The sequence below is a fragment of the Rhipicephalus microplus genome, chromosome X (assembly GCF_043290135.1).
Source record: "Rhipicephalus microplus isolate Deutch F79 chromosome X, USDA_Rmic, whole genome shotgun sequence".
NCBI classification, from domain to species: Eukaryota; Metazoa; Arthropoda; class Arachnida; order Ixodida; family Ixodidae; genus Rhipicephalus; species Rhipicephalus microplus.
Window position 1 is genome coordinate 217,178,582 of NC_134710.1, and position 24,740 is coordinate 217,203,321.

The following is a 24,740-nucleotide window of genomic DNA, read 5'->3' on the forward strand; positions in this document are numbered from 1 at the left end:
GTGAAGAGGGCTCAAAAGGCGCATTGTTCCACGACAAAGAAGCGCAAAACTGGGTTGCGCTCTACAGAGGCCAAGGCCACAGCATCTCAGGATTACTGCCCAGGAGGATTCTGAGTGTTTTAGGCATGTTGTGAACTTCCAAACAAGAGTGAACTTTCAAAGTCAGTTTTCTCAACTCTTGATTTTCGCCTATGTGCCTTCGCTAGAACATCTGTCATTTTTTAACAAAGACTGATAGAGTCGTTCCGTTTTTTGCACTAGGCTCAGGAGGCCTTTAGCAGTGCAATAAAGCTTTATCTCTCTTCTTACTCATCATTTAAAATTTTTAGAACACATTTTATAATTACTGCGATGTGTGCGCAAAACAACATCCATGTTTTGGAAATTTTATTTATGGTTACAAGAACTAGAAAAATCAACTAATAGCTTCTTTGCACAAGTTGATGCTTTGGGAACATAATAATATGAAAAAATAATTTCATTTAGCAATAATTATCTCTTTAAGTGTGAAGAGCATTAATTAGTATAATTATGCTTGTAACTCAAAAAGTACAAGAGGTATTTGAAAACGGTTTTCATATTTGGAATCCTCACAATCATCCACATACACACACCAAATTTCATCACAAACAGTACATTAATAAAAAAATTAGTTTTACTTGCCACGTCCCCCCTTAATGTGAATAACCACTCAATAAACCAGATGTCCAGTGAACTTCACTATTTCGTCTAGCGTCACCTCTTTCTATGAGCCACCTCACCCTCCATAGGTTGGCATTCCAATGTGTGTGTCCCAGCATATTTCTTTGGATTTTTGCACATCATATTTATGAAAAAAACAACAACATCGCACATAGTTCTAAAATGTTTCGTGCTGCTCCATAGTCACGGCCAAGATGTGCTCCGGTGGCCTTCATGTTTTTAGAAGCTCTGCAGCCGGCACCAGCACATCGCGCCCCAGCGACGTATGGACCTTGCAGGTAACCAGAGTAGCAATAAGATTGTGCACGAAGGTCAGCAGCTACGCACTTACGGTGGAGGAGACAACTTGAGGCCATAGAGAAAACAAACCCATGAATGGCTGCAGATGCTTCAGGCTGACGCAAAACATCATCACCATAAAATTTGAAGCTGAAATGCTGCCATCCTCGAGCTTTGACGTCGTCGTCATTCAATTTAGATGCAGCTGCATGATAGTTTCTGACGGAGTGCATCTCTCGCGACGCAAGTTTGTACCCATACACGCTTGCACACGAGACGCTGACGCCTAGCGACACTTAATGCGGCCCTGTGCCCGAGACAGTCAAACTTGTTTATAAGGAACCTCCATATAGCAAATTCCTCGATATAACGAAGTTTTTTATTCCCCGCCGTCGCTCCATAGGAGCACATGTATTTGCAACCTCGATGAAACAAAGTAACTGTGGGAGACAACCTTGATATAACGAATTTTCTCCACGGACAACCTGGGAATTTCGCTCCGCATTTTGGCATTTTTCTAAGAGCATGCATCTTCTGCGGCTGCCCCGTCGCCGCCAAAGCGCGAAGTGGCGGTGGCGGGCATGTGGCCCGCGTCCGTGTGAGGCGGGCAAGCGGGCCTGTACCCCACAGAGCAGGTGTTGCCTCCATTCTCACCGGCGCGGTCGCATGCGTGGGTGTGCCCCCCTCCCCCTCTCCTAAAATAAAAAAAACTACTTTTGCGCATTGGCAGTGCCACGTTTTTAGTTAACGTCACATCTGTGCGGCCGCGCAGCATACGAAGGGCGCTTTACCTAATAGTATTCCCCGATATCCGTGTCTGTCTCTGTCTCCGCATTTCGTTTTCGATGCCGTGCACGTGTGCATAGTTTCACTGCGCGTGCATGGTGTGTCCCCCCGACGACATTGAGCTTTGCTTTTTTTTATTGTGTATGGACAGTCTCGGCTGTGTTTTTTTTTTTTTTTTGCCGCCGCCGCCTTCCTTCACCTTATATGTATATGTACCTATATATATGAAAACTCAAGAAACAAACAAAAAAAAAGGCCGCCCGCGCTCGGCGCTCAGCTCGTCACGATGCGCCATGACGCGCTTATTTCCCATGCGTATTTCGCTCCACAAATGCGGGCAGGGGGAGAGTGCGCATGCTTATACTTTGGTGGGGAGAATCGTGCGCCTTTGACTTTGACCGAAGCGATTGCGTTTGCGGGGCGCACAAAGATCACGTCGCTATTTTCACACAGTCCCTTCGCATTAAAACCACACTACTGATACTCGCCGAGATAGCAAGCACGCCAGCGATCGCGACCGCCTTTAAAATACAAGTTCATCATTGCTACTCAAGCGATCCCCCCCCCCCCCCCCCCTTACGTTGTTTCATGCTCGTTTAAGGGGGCAGACTGCTCTTTGGGACCAAAAAGTGACAAAAAAAATTGTTTTTTAACATTGACATATTTGGTATCTGCAAGTATTTCGCTATCTCTCTGCAAATTTTCGCACACCAGGAAGTGGTAATTTTTTTGTAATGTCATTCTAACTGTCCAGATTCTTGGTGCTGTTTACATGCAGAATCTCCAAAGAAATGGGGAACTAACTTCGAGGCCTTTTTCTAATTTGCCGGCACCTGTGTTGGAAGCTCTGCTACGAATTCATGAGCACTTTTATGAAGATTGCAAAACATGCACATCATGATTGTCGGTTTTTGAAGAAGCTGTGTGTTTTCAGTTTTTTCCATTTTTCTCAAAGAAGTAAATTTACAACAGTTCAATTTTGAGGCCTCAATATCTCTGCAGTTACGGAAGGTACATTAATAATTCTTTTTGCAATGGAAACCTGTATGTGTGTAGGGTGCAAGTATGGGAGCAGAATTTAGAGAACAAGCCTTTTTAATTAATTACTCATAAAAGTTTTAACACGATTTAAACTGCTTTTGAACATGAATAGTTCATTTTGCTGTAAAAAATTAAGAAAGGATTAAAAAAAAACTCTTGCATTTTTTCAATCAATAGTCATTAGTCTATGTTGGGATATTTTAAACATCACTTTTAGTTCAGCACTTTTTTGTATGACAGCCTTAAACAATAGGGGATGAACTTAAGTTATCTCAGGAATAAAATGAGTTACAGGAAAGCTAAATAAAAATTTGAAATCAGCAGAAAAAACTGCATAATTCTGTACAGTTTGATCAAGATCACTGAAGAAATAAACAAAAAATGTCTAAGAGCAGTCTGCCCCCTTAAGACATTAAGACAGGTGGTTTACTTTCTCTTTGAGCTTACGACGGCAGTTCTTACACGCAGGAGATATGCACTTTCCAGTCGATAGGGACCGGCTGACTCATTTGATCTCTGCTTCAGCAGCGCTCGCGCGCTTTCACCCGCTCATGAAAGTTACGATGCGCGGGGGCGCGTTATCAATTCGGACTTGTTACGGAACATGGCGGCGACAGCAAAAACCCCCCGAGGGTGTTTATATAATTGCTATCGCAATAGTAACACAGTTTTTACTGTAAAATAAGAGTTTCGAGTTAGCTCTGCCTTCAGTCCCCTTTTGTTTAATTTGTGCGTTTATTTTCCAAATTTTCATACCGAACCAGCATATAACGAAATCCTCTTTATAATAAATTTTTCCGGGAATATCAATTTCGTTATATCCAGGTTTAACTGTATAACAATGCAAGCGAAACCAAAGCTGCTGAAAACTGGATGAGAAGGCCACCTCCACACTTTATACATGCGGCGGACCTTTGGAAATATTTTTTTCACTACGTTGCCAAAACAAATTCAGATTGATTTTTTAAAGCTAATTTGATTGATATATGGGGTTTAAAGGCCAACAGCAAGGAAATTTGGCATTACACAAAAAGTGAATATATAGGTAGTCTAGCTAGCGGTAGTGCTGCCTTCCAAGTGTCGCCTTCAAAGTACAAGCGCTTACCTTAGAAAAAAGCTTGCAAACAATGGTGAAACTAGAAAAAACAATGCCATTACGGCTGACTGGAAGTGACGTGAAGGACGAAAAAATCGTCTGCTCCGTGCTCCTCGAGCATGCGCATCGCGGACGCACCCCCTTGTGCGTGTTTTTTTTTCCTATGTTAACTTAAGAAAGCTGCGTGAACATGTCTTTTATCAAACGCTGGTTCGGGCGCCCCACTGTTGGGTTTACAGTGTCTCCTTCGTATTCAGAAACGCTGCTCGACTTGAACTTGACCTGCCATCGACTTCAATGCAACACAAACGAGTTTTGAACGCGCCGTCTTTAGGTGGTGCCAAGGCAGCACAAATGCACAGACGCGTTTCAAATGCGCTGCATTGAAAGTGGTTTCAACGCAGGAAAGAGTGATTCAGCAGCAAGGAGGATTGCTTTGCTCACAAGGAGCGACGCAGCGATGTTCTGTAGTAATCGTCACATCCGGTTCTGTACAATTTTCCTGGGCACACCGCTAGATCTTATTATAAATTAAATACGCGACGACAAGATTTTTCAGAATCATTTTTCACAATCGTTATCCTAACTTACCGTATATATACTACGTATTTATGGCCATTTCCGTCCAAGTAAAATTTCGTTGAAGTTGGCCTTTAACGCCCTAAAACCCACCATATGATTATGAGATGCCGTAGTGGAGGGCTCTGAAAATTCTGACCACCTGAGGTTCTTCAACGTACACCCAAATCTGAGCACACAGGCCTACAGCATTTTCATCTACATCGAAAATGGAGGCGCCGCAGTCGGGATTCGATCCCACGACCTGTGGGTCAGCAACCGAATACCTTAGCCACTAAACCACTGCGGCGGGGCAATTCTGAAACCTGAATAGCTGGACTAACTACCAGAAAGTTCTGGGTGCGCGAGAAACAAAATTGACGATCTAAAGCATTAATCACAAGTGATCCATTTGAATAGGCGTGGTAACGAAAGAGTTAACAAAAAGGTAACAATAAGGACAGAGAAGGAACAATACACTAGTAATAGAAACACTTTGTGGTCTTCTGGCATTTAACTACATAAGAATAGTGTCAAAATAAAACAGAAATGTTACCACAGTGAGGCTGGTTGTGCCGCATAATTACGAAGGATCACAGAGTATCACGGTGCACTGCGATACTCTGTGATCCTTAAAAATTTCTTTTTTGGAGATTCAATGTTTAGGGGCCGACTATATTCCGGTTTTTACAGTATTATGAAACTGAAAAGTAGGAATGGCGAGAAAAAAAAGAAAAGAAACTGGCATAGAAGGGTGGCATAATGTTCTACACTGTTCCAAATGACTGCCAGTATTTTTTTCAGATGTCAATGATCATACTAGTACTCACATGTGGCATATACACGAATGAGTAATTGAAGAAAATGTACCCTGTCCTGTGACTAGTGCTAACAGCGCTTTCTAAATCATGGTACGCTTTTTCGCAGGGTACTGTTGTAAGGTCATGAAATTTTCAAACACCGCTACACCCCTTCCCCCTTTGTTAAGGGTGAAGCTCCTTATGGCGTGGCTTGTGTGTCCCCCATTGTTGTAGTGTGTAACCTGTGGCACATACCCACATACCAGTGGCACATACTCGCCCTCAGGCACATATCTGCATGTCCACATGTTACAAAAAACATAGCGTCGTTATCACGCTCTCAGTGTTAACAAAACGCTAACAGCAGAAATGTGGTACATACTCTCGTTTAGTCCTTGGATTGTCCACTGGATGGCAGTACTTGTATATGATGAATATATTATAAAAAGAAGCGAGATGGTGGTATGTGAAGTGTTCACTAGATGGACGGACAGACGCACATACAGACACACGGATGGACAAACAAATGCACACACAGGTAGACACACAAACGGACACACGTATGACTGCACGGACAGAAGCACGGACGGATTGACGGATGCTTCGCCCCACTCATCATCATTGATTTCGTGGATATGCTGTGATTTTTTTCAGAATGGAGTTAGGTTTAGGGCCCAACTTCTCGGCTCGCTTGCAAGGCGCATTGCTATCACTAGATATCTATCACCGGGACGATGCATCTAATGCAACTTTGACAGAAAAATGTTTTATGTGCCATTGCTATGGCCACCAACGTTTCCAGCGTTCGCAGCACGTCGACTGTTCACACGTGGAAAATGCAGCATGCGCTTCCAGCACGAGTTGCTAACATGCCAGAGCCATGTTTGCTTAGGAATTTCATATTTCCCGCGAAGTGTTGGCGGCTATGGTAACGCATTTTCATCTTGAAATTGCGTCAGTCTGCAGATAGGTATCCGCTGCGGTCAGCACACCGATGGGCGCACGGCGTTGTTACTTTATTTGGTCGATTGCGTCTCGCGAGTGCCCAATTTCGGATTAGGGTCCGCGCGTTTCAATTGATTGATAGCGAAACTGCAGTTGACTAACATGGCCTCCGTTTCTCGCTGAAATTAGTGAAAATGCGAAAATTTTGAGGCTGGTTGGCCATTTTGGCGCAGCGTGGTGCAATTTCAGCGTTTTGGCGCAGTTGTTGCACCCCAGTGCATCTCATCATCAGGTGGTGCCGGCACATATACTAGCAGTCTGTGTATTTTTGCTTCATCCCTCAAGTGTTCCAATCCACAAAATATTAATCAAGGATCAAAGAAGACTGATCATACAGACATGGAAGCATAAGCTACATTATTATATATGCAGATAGAATCGTTACGCTAATCCCAACATGAATTAAAAAAAAGAATATAATGCACTCACTGTGCCTGTGCTGTGGCAGAAAAAAATGTGTGCTTGGCCACTTCACTGTCTGGCTGCACACCACACTTGTCCAGCAGTGGCTTGAGTACACCAGGGAACATGATCAGGGATTCTTGCAGCTGTAGTGAAATTGCACATATATTCTAAACTAAACCAAGCCATAACTTCTCACCATTTTCACTCACTTACTGACTTACTCTGGCATGTATATGGCCACAAGAAATCACATAATGCTTCAGTTGTGCCATGACATTATTCTCACCACTCCCACTTAACACAATGCTATTTGAGATGAAAATGCAGCCTGCTCTCTGAAAAAGGCACTACCAAAAATATAGTTCAAAAGACACTAAAGAAGGATAGGAAAACAATTTATATATATTTGTAAATCCTTTTATCAAAAAACTATCATTTTGTTATATTTCAGTGAAATATCATACACACTGAACATTTACATATTGAATATTTGAAAAGAAAAAGGTCGCACTTAAATTCTTTGTAGTATGTTGCACCAAAATCACGATGCTTGCATTAGGCACTACGTCATTACTTTACTTGAACCACTAATTTGGGAATTATTATCTATTGTAAAAGAAAAACATAAATTCGTATCAACAAGCATCTAACTGCGCTGTTTCAATGGATAATGGCAATGCTCATTCCCGTCACTATAAAAACCGGACATGTTAAAGCATGTCACCCAAAGGCAGCGCTACTTTTCTACACACAACAGTAAAAAATGTACGACACAATTTTTAAGCTAGGAAAATATACAGTACTACAATAATGTATTATATTTTCACATATAGTAGTAAGGATCTAGGATGGTGCTAGACTGCTGACCTGAAGGTTGCAGGATTGAATCCCGGCCGTGGTGGAATTTCTTATGATGTCCCTCATAATTGTATTTTTGGGATGTAAAACACCAAAAATTATTACTAAGAGTTTAGAATACACGCACTAATAAAAGGCCAAGTTGCTGCTACTTGGCTCATGTTATTCTTTCACAGATGTTTTTTGTTGAGGCTTATCATAATTATTCAAATCTAGGACGATAGTTTTTTTTTCAAATTTCTTTGCATCAAATTTCAGTGTCACCCTAAATTCAAGGATTTTAAAAAATGCACCATTTTTCATTGAGAAAAGTGGTGCACAACTAGCGCCACGAAGATGAAATTATAGCCGTTTGTAGCCGAGCCAACAACTGGCTGAAAGGTGCCTGCAACACTTTTTGAGCATGGTCAGAAAACGCTGCCGATCGGTAGTAGAAGCTCCCGTCAACACGCGAGCCAAATATTATAGCGCAGCACGCGGCCCGAAATTCACAATCAAAGTCCGCTAAAAATTGCTTTTTCTTTTCTCAACAAATCACGAAATACGCTAAAAAATCACTAGTTTTTCTTTGCCCCTGCCATCCCTCCCTGCTTAGCTTCCAGCACTTTCGTCTGGACGAGAGAAGAGAGAATGCAATTGCAGCATGCAAGAAATCTTTGTAACTCTACTCGCACTGGATGGATTCTTATTATTTTTGCGGCGTTGATTTCGTGAGGCAATAAGGTCTTCCAGTGGATTCATTTTATGGTTACTTGAAAAAGTGTTTCAAGGCCCCTTTAAGTTCAGAGTTATTCAATCATACCAGTTGCGAAACTACGTTCCGAAATCTGGACACGTTGTTGGCCCATTTTTCAGGAGTTAGCCGACTGTCGTGCCACCTAAGAGTGGCAACACAATACACAAATATTGTGTTTAATAGTGGGTGTCATAATCAATAGGTGGCGCAACAATCTGCTCACTACGGAAAGGGGGGGGGGCAATGATGTGTCTAGATTTCGATACACAAAGCTTATGGGGAGTTTTGCAACTCATATGATTGAATAACTCTGGCCTAAGTACACACGTGAGGCCGCCATTTTGATCTTTGTGGTGAGTGTTAAGGTTAACCGTTTGTCATTTCGAGTTGCGCTTCGAGTGGTCTGCATGTGGCGTAGCTCAATGGCGCCAAACAGGCAGTGTCATCATAGAGCCGCTTATAAAAGGAAAGTTGTCCTAGCCGCGGAGTCGCTGTCCAACTTTCAAGCCGGGCAGCACTTTGGAGTGAACGAAAAAAATTTGTGTCGCTGGAGGGGCTGCAACTTGGGACAACAACCTGGGAATTTTGATTGTGCACTCTTCTAAGAAGTGCGGCCTATCCAATGCTCTTGATGTCACCTAGGATTGCGCACTGTTTGTAGCCAGCAACGACGACTCAGAATGAGTACGGCATCAAAGTACAAGCAGCGCAAAAAAAAACGACGACAAAAAAACACACACAACAGGACTGGCAGCTGTACCTTTCTTGAGTTATTTGCATCATGAACAAACTGCTTTGTTTCATCTTCGTGCTCAATAAATGTTTTCTTTTTATAAATGCTGTCTTCGTTGTTTCATTCGGCCTACATTCGAGGTAAGTTTTTTTGCCCAGAGCTTCCGACTTCAGAAGGTGGGCTTAGAATCGGGTTCGGTCTGAGTTCAAGTAAATACGATAACAAAAATATACATACTCAAGGAAAAGTGTGCTAATTTCCTAAATTTAGACACTATAAGACACCCTCTTTCCATAAATAGGACTGGCGTTCTGTACGGTTATGGGCACGTTTAATGCATATTATATTATTGTCCTTATTGCTACATGTAGGAATAAGAAATGCCTTTATATATAATTGCTGTGCTTAGCAGTCACATACAAGAGCATTGCAGTCCATTAACGGTATGATAGGATTAACTATACAACATTGTGACATGCCAAAAGGAAAAAAAAAAAAAAAAAAAAAAACACGGTCTCCGCCACAGCTCTATATTCTGTGCTGCATGTGCGTGGGTTTCGAAAAAAAACGTCCCCTGAAAAAAAATGTCCTTGGAAGATACACACCCTGAATAAATGTCCCTGAAAAAAAAAAATGCCCGCATTTGCGTTGCCGGAAAAAATGCCCTCATATAGACACCGTCGAATGTCGCGCCTTTCTGTCTACAGCTCTTTATTTCTCAAAGAAAGAAAAAAAAAAAGGACGTGCGCAAAGATATCAGTTTCCTGAAAGATTATTGACTAAGCAACATACCCACTGTCCGAACTTATAAGTGCAATGTCAGATGCAATATCACATACAATGTGCATGTTAAATACGTGTTATCTAGCTGTGCACGTGCTTGGAAAGACCTAAAGGGGGTGGCAGTTCAGCGCGCATGCATTTCATTTGGAGGCGGCAGTTTGATTGATTGATTGATACGTGGGGTTTAACGTCCCAAAACCACCATTTGATTATGAGAGACGCCGTAGTGGAGGGCTCCGGAAATTTCGACCACCTGGGGTTCTTGAACGTGCACTCAAATCTGAGCACACGGGCCTACATTTCCGCCTCCATCGGAAATGCAGCCGCCGCAGCCGGGATTTGAACCCGCGACCTGCGGGCCAGCAGCCGAGTACCTTAGCCACTAGACCACCGCGGCGGGGCTGGAGGCAGCAGTTTGGTCAAACCAGCACTCCCAATGTAAGTGTACGCTTTCGGGAGCTCATTTGATACATGCCCTGTGATTGACTTAATGGTACTTATTTGGAGAATGGAGACAATGAAATCGAACAAGAAAGGCACAAAGCTGCGCCTGGGCGGTTATATGTATGCAGGACAAAAAATTGGGTTTAAATTTCATTTGTTTTTGAGCATGCTTTGGCCAAAAATTCGTGAGGTTTCGAATAAAGATTGCAGTTTTTTGTAGAGCGAGTTCGCACTTGATTCGTTGCTCGGTTAATTTTCACCTGGGGACTTTTTTTTCCTAGACAGCAATGCCAGAGGGGAAGTCTCTCCCTGGGACGTTTATTCAGGGTACGTATCTTCCGGGTTCGTAAATTCTGGGGACGTTTTTTCCTACATCCGCGTGGGCATTGTGCTAGCGTCAGAGTTGCTGTTTTTGTGTCACTGCATGACCACTGACAAACCTGAGTAGCTGTAGAGGCAGTAGTACTAAACACAAAGCTTCCTCACTTATTCTGGATGAAAACATTAGTTGTTCGAGAATGAACGCTGCTTACAAGGCATGTATCCTGTAAGTCATCTCTGTCAGCAAAGAAATAGATATTCTCATTTTATTCAGGATACCTCAGCGCTTGGAATGAGGACTTGAATTTGAGTGGCCGACTAATTCTTAGGAAATGCTTGGAGTTTCTTGCAGCGATGCTACTAACTCCAAAAAAGTATGCACATGTTCTGTGGTATTCCCTATTATCCAAACACATTTCTGAGGCCTCTTCCAGGCTAAAACGATTTACCTGCAGCTATAGCTTGCATATAAGGTTGAACTAACACTACAGCACTTTAATACAGTCAAGTGTCGATTTTTCAGAAATGCTTGAAGGGATGCTTTCTCAGAACTGCCACAAACTCTATACGATGTACGAGAATGTCTCAATTTTCAGACATTGATGCTCTTTGGTGACCAATTTTTCATACGGGTACCGAACAGCCCTAATTGAAGCACCCAGTGCAGCCACGTCGATCACCACTCAGGCTCGAAACAGCAATTTTGCGATTCAATCCATTCACAACTGTTGCAGATTCCATTCATCAGAGAAAAATATTGATTCATATGTGAGGTTTAACGTCCCGAAACCACTACAGTCGACTCTCAATAATTCAAACTCAAAGAGACCTTTGAATTTTGTTTGAATTATCAAGAAGTTTGAATTATCAATTCTCAAATGATTCTGGGTGAGGTGACACCACAAATTAAAATTTTTTTAAAGTCTTTTTAAACCCCTCTGCACAGAATGAACAGAAAGCAGAGGTGTAAGGTCCACAAGTTTATTGGCCATTTACTGCTGATCAGACCTTTTAAATAAATTGTGAATTGCCAAATGCTTCTTTACTACAGGTATGTGCCTTCAGCACAAAGCTCTCTGTACCAGTTGAAAAGTGTCACGGTTGCCGATGTACATGCTTTGTCTCAAACATTTGTTTACTAACAAAGCCTTTTTTCTTGAAGGCCCGAGTTGCTTATTTTTCATTTTTAGACTGTTAGGATTACATAAGCACCCTAACTTTTAAATAGTATTGGGAAAGCAGCAGGTTTTTTTTTTTTTTTTCTGGTATGGAACTGCAAAAAGTACGAATCAACCAAATGATGGAGTTTGAATTAACAATAATGAATACATTGAATACATGTTTGAATACATTGCAAGAATAGAAGGCCAATCAAAAAATTAAATTTGTTTGAATTAGCTGAAAGTATGAATTATCAGAGTTGAATTATCACGAGTCTACTATATATGATTATGAGAAATGCCGTAGTGGAGGGCTCCGGAAATTTTTACTACCTGGGGTTCTATAACGTGCACCCAAATCTAAGCACACGGGCTTACAGCATTTTTGCCTCCATCGAAAATGCAGCCACCGCAGCCGGGATTTGACCTCGCGACCTGCGGGTCAGCAGCAGAGAACCTTAGCCACTAGACCACCGCAGCGAGCCTTGTCAGAGAGAGAGAAAAAGCAAAGGCAGGAGATTCAGCAGGTTGGCCCCTGTTTGCCACTGTACTCGGGAGATGAGTGATGGTGGCAGGCATCAAACACGATACACCTTAGTGGGATTTGACTTAATCGCTGAATACCCTATCATGATAAGCATTTTCAGCAAAGTGCCCGGTAATAGATTTGACCTCGTGCAGGCACACTACTTTCAAAGCCGAAAGCTACGTGTTCCAGTTCAGTGAGGAATGGAGTAGGAGCAGTAAACGCTCTTACGGCAAATGCGTGCAGATGATATCACAAGAACTCTGGCATTGACAGGTGATGACGGTACTGGAGGGATAGGCTCTGTAGGCGATGTGCTGCACACAACTAAGAATGATTGGCTCGAAGCAGCAGCAAACTCTGTGTATTATTAAGCGGTGAAGACATGTACAATAACATGCCATTTACATGTACATAGGCATTGGGGCATGCCAAACGAGTTGTCGCTTTCCCGCTAAAGTAACTGTTTCGTGTCATCGTTTCAAAATAAACCATGAAAAAGAACCGCAATTTTTTCCACACTTCACCAGTATCAGCAGCCCTCGTCAATGAGATGCAAGTGTACAATTTACGATAAGCATGTTAAGCAGGATTCCTGGCAGGAACTGGATGCATTCATAAGAGCGATTTCGGACTGCCCGATTTTTCAGACAATTTCACGGTCCTAAGGGAGCCCGCTAAATTGGATTTTTAGCACATTGTCTTGCTTGTGGTAACAACATTGTTGATAAGTGATATGAGGGACCTAGGCTTGCAAATTTTGTAGGTATCCAACTGTTACAGCTGCTCTTAAGGTGGCGGTCCCACTCCAGTGGCAAGAGCTCGACATTTTAGTCGTTGTTTACTGGCTCACTGTGCTTGCTCTGCTCAATGGAAGAATATGAGTTTTATTGCATTAGAAAGTTTACGTTCTCCGCTTTCTAATGACAACTAGTATTTTCGCCTAGTCTGGAGTGTTATTTCATGGCAATTAAAACAGTGTGAGCAAAAAACAGCGTTTTTGCTGTACAAGCCTCCGTTGTACTGCCAGTGCAGCAAAACTGTCCAACATAATGAAATGAAATTTGCTGAGCCTTTTAACGAAGCGTTATGCAAGGTTTCTATGAAGAGATATTGCCAGTAAAGCAATTAGAAATTGATGCACGCTCTAATAAAAATGGGCAAACGAATGAAAGTTTATGAGTAAATAACTTTTTTTCTATTTTGTGCAGAACAACAATATTGAATGGGTTTTCAGGCTACAATGTACATTATGTGTACGCGAAGTCGTTTTGTGTTCTGATGAACAGTTCTTGAATTATTACTCCTTCAATACGGCAATTTATGGCGCTACTTGGTCAGGCATTACCGACGAAGGGACAAAACTATCCAAGCTGAAACTCTGAAATCTTCAATAATAAATCAGCAAGCCTTTCCCTAGGTTTCTATGAAGAGAAAATTGTCGTAAGTTAATTAAAAAATTTGTAGGACAGCAGTGAATTTAGCTCATTTTTCTGCTTGCCAGGTTCGTGCAAATTTCCTTTTTTTTGTCTTTTGTAGGCTAATTCACAACAAGTATTGCACATTAGCAGGACCATGTAGTGTCTTGTAATCACCAGTACTCACTAACTTTACGAAGCGGTGCTTGAAACAAAAGATTTTTCAAAAATAATAAAGCTCGCAAACACTTTTTGACGGTGGCGCCATCTGTCAAAAAAAAACATCAAGTTGTTTTACGTCAGTTCCGACGTTCGTCAAAAGTGGCGCTTCTAAACATAACTAAGCCGCCAAAACACGGATGGACTTCTTTAGACTTCAGTGGCTAAATCCTGCTGAAAAAGAAAGAAAGAGAAGGAGAGAGAGAAAGGAAGAAGGGAATAAAGCGTGTTGCACTGTACATCAGGAATGCATAGCCAGCAGGTTAGGCTATTGTGCCAAAGATTCCAGGAATTGCTTGGTTGCTCGCCTTTGTACTCAGGTGACTGTAGAAGCGTTTTTGAAGGACACAAAGAACTGGACCTTGCCTCCCCATATTTTTGCATGGCAGTGTGCCGTTTCCTAGTTTCCTAAGACGGCGAAAAAGGATGCGGCGATATCCACCACCTCTAGCAGAAGCAAGAAAGCCAGAAAAAAAAAACGGTCCTTGTCAGGACCAACCTTCTCGATGCTTCGGTGGAGATTTCGCACTGAATGCGTTCTTCGTTCAACTCCGCCGTCTCTCTCTGTGTTCTGTTTTATTTATCTCTTACTTTACGTTGCTGCTATCTAGACAGCTGAAAATAATGCACATTGCCCAATGTTGCCCGACTTTGCCATTAGCAGCCAACCTGCGGGATGAAATTATAATTTTAGTACAAGAACAATCGCTTCCGTGTGCCTTATTGGACAGCCTCTTGGAAAAGCTGAGCTAGTTTTCGGGTGTCGACTCTAGGTCTATACAGATAGGTTGGGTTTCGCTGAGAAAGAGCCCTTACGCATTTTATTATTCAATACTCCCAAAAGGACGCAATTCGCATCTGTGTTACGACTTGCGCTCTTCGGTGCGGTGCTAGGAGGACTCGTTTTATAGATGAAAAAATTGTCTCTCATATGTTTCGCTAAAGCTGAGCAGCGCATTCGTGTATACGCCTTGTGCACCGCCTATAGAGGCGCCACTGATAGCCACCTGCGCCCCATACATCTGTTTACAGCTGCGCCCCATACATCTGTTTTGGGATGCATGAGGCTCATAGTGTTCTCGCTAGCAAAAAGGCAAAGCCCTTCTGTCGTTCATGCATACAAAATCACCATTTTTGGCTCACTGCAAGGCACGGAAAAGGGGCTTTGTGTAATGATAGCCAGGAAGTAGTGGAAAGGAGCTTCCTGGGTAGCTTCTGAATGTAGCGACATAAGTATCAAGCGGACCATGCGCGACACCCACACTACATTCACAGTCGAACCAAAGCTGCTGACAGTGGAGAAATCTATAATTACTATGCACGTGCACAAGGTCGGCGTTGTTCCACGCGACCCAACACTGCCGGTATTCAGGGCCACTGAAGAACTTCCTGGAGAACTACTCTTTTTCTACTCTTTTTCTTTCTACTCTTTTTTAGCGAGTAAGAGAAAGAGTCGGTTCAGAAACCAAACCATTATTTCCAGCAACCCTTGCGGCAGCGCGGTTCCGCGCCGTTCTATTGTAAATAGTTATACGTTACCAGGAGAGAGAGAGGCACCTCTTTTCGGGACAGTTGCACGGGAGTACAAAGGCTCTCGGGTCCGTGCCTTTTTTTGTTGCTGTTGTTGTTATTGGGGAGCGGGGGGGGGGGGGGGGGAGGGCGTCACGCACATTTGAAACGTTTCAAAGGAGATATGGGAGCAGCGGCACCCCCGAAAAGAATGGATTAGTTCCAGCAGGAACAGGCTCTTCGCCACTGCATGCTACGACGGCGGAGAGTGCATTTTCCTCCCTTTTTTCCAAACGTGACTTAGCGGCGTCTTCTGGTGGCTCAAGCAGAAACTACTCGCAAGATGGCGACGGTGGTACCGTCACCTTAAATTGATTGCCTGGAATGCGTGTAAAATAACAGAGTGCCTTTCAAGACTAGAAGTGTTATACAGCCTTTCCTGTGCACTCATTCAGCCGCGTTACGAGTTTAGTTCTGTGGTGTGAAAATCTCTGCCTGTAACTATGATACAGCCATCAGAGTAAAGATATGCAGCAGAAGTTCGTGCAAATGGTAAAGCACACTTCTGTTTATATACCTTCAGTTAATTTGATTTTGAATGAAGGCCCCAGTAAGCATCAATACATACCTACAGGACCTAGCTTTCTCTATTTTAATGCTGATATTTGCCTTTGATGGATAATTCAAACTTTTCCAATCATCCTAAACAGGCTCAACTACTATGATGCCTAGAGAAATGATTCCAATGGCAGTAGCCTCTGGCTTAATGGCTATTAGTGTACAGCAAAGGCACTGAACACACATCATTTTCCACCAAAATTGGCTATATTTGACTTGCTTAAAAAAAAAATTGGCTATATTTGACTTGCTTTAGAAAGATTTTAATGTGAACCCTTTATCTGATTTTAACAATTTTTTTCTGCAAGAAAATTTGCCAGAGAATTGCTTGAAAAGTGCAATTAATTTGTAGCTTGTTTTTAGCATCAAGGCCGGGAAACTGCAGCTTACATAAAAATTATAAAGAACTATGAATAAGCGCCATGAATAAGAACAGTTACAGGCCCTTAGTAGGCAGCATAAAAGCACCATGTAGACCGTAAAATCTGCTTGTTGTCTTTAAATAATGACATAACAGAAGGTTCCAGACAGAGGTAGTATGCTAGACACACCATTTTGTCGGCTTCTAGCTCCGCAGATGACACAGTGTCTTCACTGGCACCAGCCTGTGCCATGTGGAAGAGGGCAAGGGGCACAGAGAAGGCAAAATTTGGCAGTTGGCAAAGATTGCGTTCGGCATCCCACTCCCGGTACAGTCGCACGAGGTACTGGTACTGCTCAGCCCGGATAGCATAGTAGTCCAGGAGCAGTGTCACACATAATGGGTCAGTGTCTGGGTCAAGCCTACAACAATGAAAATTAATTTGCTGAAAAGGCCATATTGTAGATCGCTGACACAATGGAGACTTAACACTGAAGTTACAATAAAAAATGATGCTGAAAAGCGAATGTGCACAATCAATTTCCAGAGCTCTACAAAAAGCCCTCAGAAATACAAAATTCAATTAGTGACTCAGGTGGTAAACAGTTTCATCTTGTTTTTTTTTCCTTGTTATTTAAAAGTAACAGCCAACTACATAACCACACTATCGAATTCAATTTTTCTGAGCACGTATGTAATCGAATCATATGTTTTAATTTGACTTATTCAAAAATACTTTATTTCTTTCCTACCTCATAATAAAAAATGTTTAAAAATACTGCAACACACACAATAGTTTTGCACTGAATAAGCATGTGCCCGCATACATAAAAGAAATGAAAGGGCATCGGTCACATGGTATCACACACCAATTAGATCCATGTTTCGCTTCCACGTAACATAATTTCAAATGTAACAACAAGCCCATCCACTAAATGGGTCTAACTCAGAAAAACTGAGTGTGCGCTAAAATATACAGCATTTTGTTCTCTGGCAATACCAGACAGCTATCGCACAAAGCTCGGTCAGCGTGAAATTGGATCACATAATGAATATTAAAAAAAAGTACATTATTTCTATGGTAGTTTTTGTTGGGAACAAGCCGAGTCATCACAAATTGTGAGCCATCACATGACCAGGGCATGTATATACATGGTTACACTATAGTTCTGTTTCTGCACACACATGCACAGATATATGCATAGTCTTTGAGATCTGTATCTGTTGCCAAAAGGTATTGCATCCGTGTGGGCTCATCATCATCATACCACGGTTCCTGCAGTCAAATAACTTTGCCTTAGTGTTGCTTGTAGCTGTGAATTATTGTAATGTGCCGTGCCACGAATGAGTGCTATAAAGCCTCTAAAGAAATCTATATGCACTCCGGGTTTCTTTTTATTTATTTATTATTTATGTCGTCGCTATTACAATAACAACACAGTTTTTATCACTGTTTTGGCTCAGATCTGCTTCCATTTCTTCTTTTGTTAATTTGTGTGTTTGTTTTTGGAATATTTGTACCATATTTGCACATAACGAAATCTTCTTTATAAAAAATTTTTTCGGCAACTAGTCAATTTCATTATATTCAGGTTTTTGGCATGTGTTGAGTGCCTGACACGTTTCAGTCAGCAGATTAATATGATGATGGTAACATAAAAAGCCATTTTTCTTTTAAAACAGTGTTCTTAAATTTCCACTCAGTTGATTAACAGAATCATTTAGCTTGTAGCAGAAATACAGCATCCTCCAAAAGAGAAAGAGATATGTTCTCAAGTAGTCCATTGCATCAAATATGGCTATCTCACAGACAGCAAGCTTAACTTTTATCTTAACTCTTAAGCTTAACTCTTTGCCACGACAATATCAATTCCCCCTAAAACATTATGCCAACAAAAACTAAATTTGTTCAGTTCAAAATTCTCACCCCAAGAGCACCTTGCAAAATTCAAGTGCAGTTCGTGAGCAGCCACGCTGCCCCACAAAGTTTAAATGCTTGAAGAGAGCCAGAAAAAACGATCTGTTCTCACTGCGGCGATAATCAAGTCGACAGTTGCCTTGTGTGACATTGAAGAGCGAGTGAAAGCATGTTTCCATGAAATAGAGGGCTCGCTCTGAAATCAAGTAAAATATGCATCAATGCAATTTCGCCTGTCAAGGCTGTTTGAGCTGTACACATGGAAGAATAATGCACATACAATATGGGATAGAAGAATGCCACAGTAAATTGAACAACTTGAAAAACTTAATAGAATGAATCCAAGCAATCATTTGAATAGTGTAATGCATCTTATGCTTCTGAAGTTTTGTGCGTAGCATACTGTTTCAAATACTACTGTAAGATTTACAGAGTGAACATAAAATATTAGAAAAAAAAATTGCTCTGAAAAGGAGTTTTCCATACATACAGGTGTAGTGTGAAGTGAAGTTGAATATAAGTTCAAGAACTCATAATAATAAAAATAATGGTAACTGTAAAGTACCTGCATCTAGAACTCAGCTTCACAAATTGAGATGAGTTTACAGACAGGCATTTTTTTTTTTCGCAACAAAGAAAGCCCATAAATGAAAGTCTTGAAAAGTACAACTTGGAACTGGGAGATCATGATTTACTGATTTGATTAAAAGTTAATAGGATCGGTAAGGTCCGATATATGATGCAGTTTATGATGAGAAAACTACTGTTCATAGATAGCCACTCAAGAAAATGACAAACTGTTCATTTGGGCAGCCCTGAACAACCTTTGTGCTAACGAGCAGTTTTCTTTGTTCCAATGAGAGCTTTGGCCTGGAATGCAACAAATGCAAAGTCTAGGCAATGGAAATTTGCAGAGCCCTTCAATATGCAGTCTCACATAACACAGTTTTGGTATGTAAAGCCCTAAAAATTATTATTATTACACTTGTATTCAAAGGCCATCTCATCTCACAGGGCACATTTTCAGTAAAGTAAAATCCAGTTGCCCCAGCTATCAAGTTCATTGTCAGTAATGACACCCGCAGCAACAATTGAGGCAAACCCAGAGCTTTCTCATTTCTGCATGCAGCTGCAAATAGATTGGTTTCTGGATGCTATTCAGTGTGGACATTAGGGTTGAGTGGATGAAAATTAAAAAACCGCGCTTTTAGAAGACTAGAGAAGAGGACCAAAATGAGTGTCGTGCGTGGCGGCGCCGCTCGTGGGGGTTCGGCAAGAAGACTAAGGGCGTTGGAACGCTCGAGAAGCCAAGAAGGTTGAGGCAGTCGGACAGCAGAAGAGAATGAGGGTTGCAACAGCTACCGGTTCGTTGCGGCGCCGAATCTCTCAAGTGTGGACTAAAGGCGAACTCGGACGATGAGCAACGCCGGGCGACGACAGTGCCTGGTGTTGCTCGTTACGCCACGCTACAGCCACGCTACAGCGAAGCGGCCGTCCCAGTGACTGTCGTGGTACAACCACACCGTAGCACCACAACCTCAACGAGACTCGGCGACACGTCGAACCATCTTGTCGACAGTGACGTGCGAATGGTGTGTGAAATAGCTGCGCTGGGTCAGGGCCGCGAGAACCATGTTCTGGAGGCTATAGAAGCGTTGGGATAATTGTTTTGAAATGAGAACGCACTGCTTAGACGCACCGACTCGCCAACTCACCCCAATCAACCATATTGGGATAATTGTGCTGCAAGAAATTTTGATAATCATTTATAACACTGTAAATACTCTATATAATGTGTCCATGTTGTATAAATGTGCTGTCGTTGCTTACGTCGCATCTCTTGTCGTTTGGGCACCTGGGCCCACACGAACCTGCCACAAGTGGCGAGCCTTGCCAGGATTAGCTAATTACATTGGTAGCCAATGCTCAAACACAGGAGTGAGGCATGGATAATGACAACGTTGCCAGCATTGGAAAAGAGCTAGGACTGAAGGATGCAGAATTGAGGGCATGGGAGAACAGGAGCGTATACAGTTATGCGATGAGCGTGCCGTGATGAGCGTGCCGAAGATACGCGATGAGCGTGCCAAAGAGCGAAATGCTCTGAAAGAGGAAATGGCATGGAAGCAGCAGTTAATGAAACGAGAACGTGAGGCAGCTCGCGAGAAAATGGATCCGCAACAAAAGCTGCCAGAACAAGAGATGAAGGTGCTTGAGTTGAAGCTTCGGCTTCAAGAAAGGGCCGCTAGTCCACAAGCAGCCCATGACGTAAATGCTTTGAGCACGAATGCGTTCGTTGCGTCCAACATGTGTAGTCCCCATAAACTAATACCTCCGTTCAATGACAAAAAAGACGACATAAACGTGTACCTACAATGTTCCAAATGTACTGCCACCTGTCAGGAATGGCCAAAAGAGAAGTGGGCGCTCTCCTTGAGTCTATGTATGACTAGGGAAGCATTGACGGTCATCGAACGAATGGACCAGACTGGTGCCTTGGATTACGACACGTTAAACTGGGCACTCTCGCAACAGTTTCTGTACACGGCAGATGGGTACCGAGATAAATTCCGTAACAGGAGGCCCGAAGATGGGGAAACCGCCAAGCAGTACACATCGAGACTCTCAGGGTACTTCGATCATTGGTTGGAGCTTGGGGAAGTCGAGAAAAGCTTTCAGGGCCTCAGAGAGCTAATGCTTTCCGAGTATCAAGGAATGCTCCCCTCCTTTAAGAGTTTTCTCGAAGGAAAGAAACTGCTGAAGCATGCAGGAACTCTCTCAGGCAGCCGACAATTTGGTCGATGCTCAGTCACTGCTGAACTTTGATAGAGAGCGGCCTGAGAAGGAGTCTCCCCAAGGCTCCAGTTGGAGAATGGATCAGACAAAAAAGACACCTTGGGGAGGCAATCCCTGTTTCCTATGCGACAAAAAGGGGCATAAGGCAGCCGAGTGTTGGACGCGCACTAAAGAGATTACGGAGACCAGGGTTGGAGAGGCGAGAAATTGTGTCCTAACGGGGAGAAGTTCGTCACCCGAGGAGAGGGGGAAAGTGAAGCGTTGTGCATAGTTGCAGTAGACCGCACACCAGAAGGATCTCCAGGGAATGAAAGATTCCTTGTTCTCAAGGATGGAGAGGGGATTCCCGTCGTCAATACCGCAGTCAGCAGCGGCGTTTTATCGCAAGAAATCCAAAATGTGCCAGTGGAGGAAGGATTTCTAGACAAGCGGCTGGTTACCGTGCTGCGCGATACTGGCTGCGACATGGTCGTTGTCGGACAGGCAATAGAACCAAAAGAAAGATTAACTGGCAACTACAGACCGGTCTTATTGCTGGATCGCACAGTGCGCTACCTCCCGGAATCTGCTTTTCCTGGACACCCCATTCCCTAGAGGAGAGGTTCGTACTTTGTGCATGAGAGATTCCCTGTATGATGTGGTCGTTGAGCACCTCCCCGGGGCAGTGTCGCAAGACACTTCGATAGCAAATCAAAGCAAGGCCGACAGTCGAAGAAGCTGCAGGAACGCTGAGCAAGTGATGCCCACGACGTCTACAACACGCCGTGGTAGACGACACCGGGTACCCCTAATAGACCGACCACAGGCATATGAACCAGAATCGAGAAAGAGGAGTCCTGCTGCGGCAAACTGTGATTATCGGATGGAGTGCGCGACAAGACACCAAGAAAAGCCAACCCCATGTGAAACACGACGGCTATCACCCACACCATGGCCTAAGGCGCGACTAGAATCGCCGATATCAGGCTGGACCTTGACCCCAAAAGGAGATAAGGCGCCATCGCCTCCGTACAGGTCGCCGAAGGTGCCACTACATCGGCGAAGATGGCAGCACTTCAACAGGGGTCCACATAACGTGGTTGGCTAGGTTTGTTACAGGCAGGAGCTCCAGTTGCACCGCTTTCATGACTCAGACAAAACCAGCGTATAAACCCCTCGGTCATCGACAGTTCAACCGTCACGTCCCCAGGTTCGCCGCCGACGCTACCAGGCCAAGGTGTTCAAGTGACAGAACAAAGACTTCTATGGATGATACAAGCTGATGCTTGTCACAACTAAGTAAAAGCAAGGAGCTTCAGAAACCACCACGTGCATCGTGTGTTGTGCATTCTGCATGTGCACACGTGTTCTTGCGTCAGAGCCGGCAAGGTATGCGTGCCTCATGGCGAGCTGCCGTCTGGTGCATGAGCCCACGGTTTTGCTGTGCCAGCCGTACGGAAAGTGCTATGCGTGTGCACGGTGGTGACGTATTAGAATATTTTTTGTGTGTGTGCCGTTGTGTCGCATCTACACGAATCGTATCCGCGGACAACATGCATTTTTTTCATATACAAACTAAAACTAAGAAGTTTATTTTCAAGTTCATATAGAACAGTGAAGCACTTCCATAAATGAGTTTCCAAGCATAGAATCAATCATAAAACGATTTCGTATTACAGCATCGTGGACAACCCTGCCAGCATACTATGATGTTAAATGTCAACATTCTGACTTCAAAAGTGCCTAGCGTGTGTGTGTGTGTGTATATACTTATGTATGTTATATATCATATATATATAACTGAGAATTAACAAACACTACCAAAAAAGTATAGGGAATGTCGTTAGTAAATGTAATGTAAATGTGAAGAAAGAAAAATGGAAAAAAAGATGACTTGCCGTGGGCTTGCGACCAAAACTGTGACATTTGAAAAATGCGTTCCAGTATCCACCAACAAATGGCGGCATTTGTTTTCGCGTTGACCGGAACTACTTCCAAGATACCAGCCTTGTAGAGAACATCCGCTTACTGAACAATCGTGATCATTTGCTAACTGAGAGCTCTTTACATCTGATACCACCTCTACGACTGCTCATACTTGTTACTAGTTACGCAGCGATAGCCAAAACATCATATCGGGTGCTAACGCACAGTATGCACTACAACGAATGCATAACTGTTCTATGTTCTCACCAAACACCTAAATAACAGCGCACGATACAATGTGCCATGGCTCATGGTTCCCCCATGCCACGCATGAGCAGGATGCTCTCCGATTTCGTCACTCCAAAGTTGAAGAGAGCAACAAAGTGCGCCCTTTCCTGCAGTCACAGGGGCCACATGATTTGAAAAATGTAGACTTCTGTGAATAATAATTTTTAGGTTCGAAGACAATGGTGATTTTGGTCAAATAATTTCTAATCAAATTCAAATAGTATATTTCAAATATTATAAAGAAAAATGGGCATATTTGTCATGACCTAACTAACATCTACAATATTTTAAAAAATTGAAACAACACATGGGCAAATGCATTTTTTGGGTCCAAAGGAAGTGGAAACGACTGAATAGTTCCAGGGTTTGACTTCCATTAGAGTGTGAGGAATTAACTGTAAAACATGTTGTTTTAAAGTTTTAATGCATAAAGCTGGTATAGCAAGCTTTTAAAATTAAAAGTTGATGAATCGATGTAAGAGTAATATGTTCATTTAACTCCGAAGTAGAACTTCGCAGCAGTGCACATTTCCCCTGGATGGGCATTTTTATGGCTTAGCAACCCTTAACTACAGCGAAACCACTTTTACAAAAACATTACATGTGAACTAATACATTTAGACAAGTGCTTTCACAGCCTAGCATATCCCAGTGCAGTGAAACCGCCTTTACAAGAATTACATGTGGATTAATTAAATTTATCTGTTAATTTTGCTAAATTTTCATTCACTTATATTCAAATCAAAACGAATTCAAATGCTGTAATATTCACTTGAATATTTGCACGAGCCTAGAAAAATGTGTTCACAAAACATCAAGCCAGCACTATCGAGGCTTTCATTCTCTTAAAATGAAGTTGCAGTGAATTTCCCTGATGGCAGCAGAATTTCCTTCGCGAAGTTTTTCCAGACCGTAAGATATCCCCAAAAATTCCCGGTTTTCCTGGTCGGTAGACACCCTGATAAAGCATAACGACTGCTTCAAGTAGCCATTTGACAAAAACTCACCTATAAGCTCAGCAGCCATTTGAAGATCCTCACTCATCTTGCAAACGTCACTGAACTGAATCAAGGAATCCACATGATATGGATGTTGGTTTAATAATGCCTGAAAAAAAGGGGGAAGGGGGGGGTTGAGAGGGCAGCATTAATCAAGTTGGAAGTAACATGAATAGAACTACTGAGGCATTCCTCATTTTTGTAATATTGCGATGACTCCATTGAGTCCACTGGCTGTGATCAAGTAACCTACCTCTACCACTGTTTGTCATGGTCTTCAGGACAACTCTGACTGCCTCTCTGGGTGTTCCCCCACAACCACAATGTCAGACAGATATCTTGACACGCAATGGCATAAGATTCTTAACATAGTAGCAATTGTGGATGGTAATGAAGTTCAAATACCAAGTATTTTCTGAATACAGTCAAGTCCACTTATAAAAATATTCAGGTGCCATCAAAATATCACGGTTATAA

At 42.7% G+C, this 24,740-nt stretch overlaps 1 protein-coding gene across 3 annotated transcripts in view; it reads right to left on the minus strand.

Annotated features, from left to right (window-relative positions):
- The window catches only part of Nulp1 (Nuclear localized protein 1), a 113,454-nt gene that overhangs the window by 46,921 nt on the left and 41,793 nt on the right, over positions 1 to 24,740 (minus strand). For all 3 annotated transcript variants that reach the window (XM_037435582.2, XM_037435580.2, XM_037435581.2), the window contains exons 7-10: positions 24,273 to 24,372; positions 18,286 to 18,472; positions 16,549 to 16,780; positions 6,697 to 6,815 (exon numbers count right to left, since the gene is read on the minus strand). In XM_037435582.2, coding sequence (XP_037291479.1) covers positions 6,697 to 6,815; positions 16,549 to 16,780; positions 18,286 to 18,472; positions 24,273 to 24,372 — 638 coding nt within the window. The remainder of the gene's footprint in view (positions 1 to 6,696; positions 6,816 to 16,548; positions 16,781 to 18,285; positions 18,473 to 24,272; positions 24,373 to 24,740) is intronic.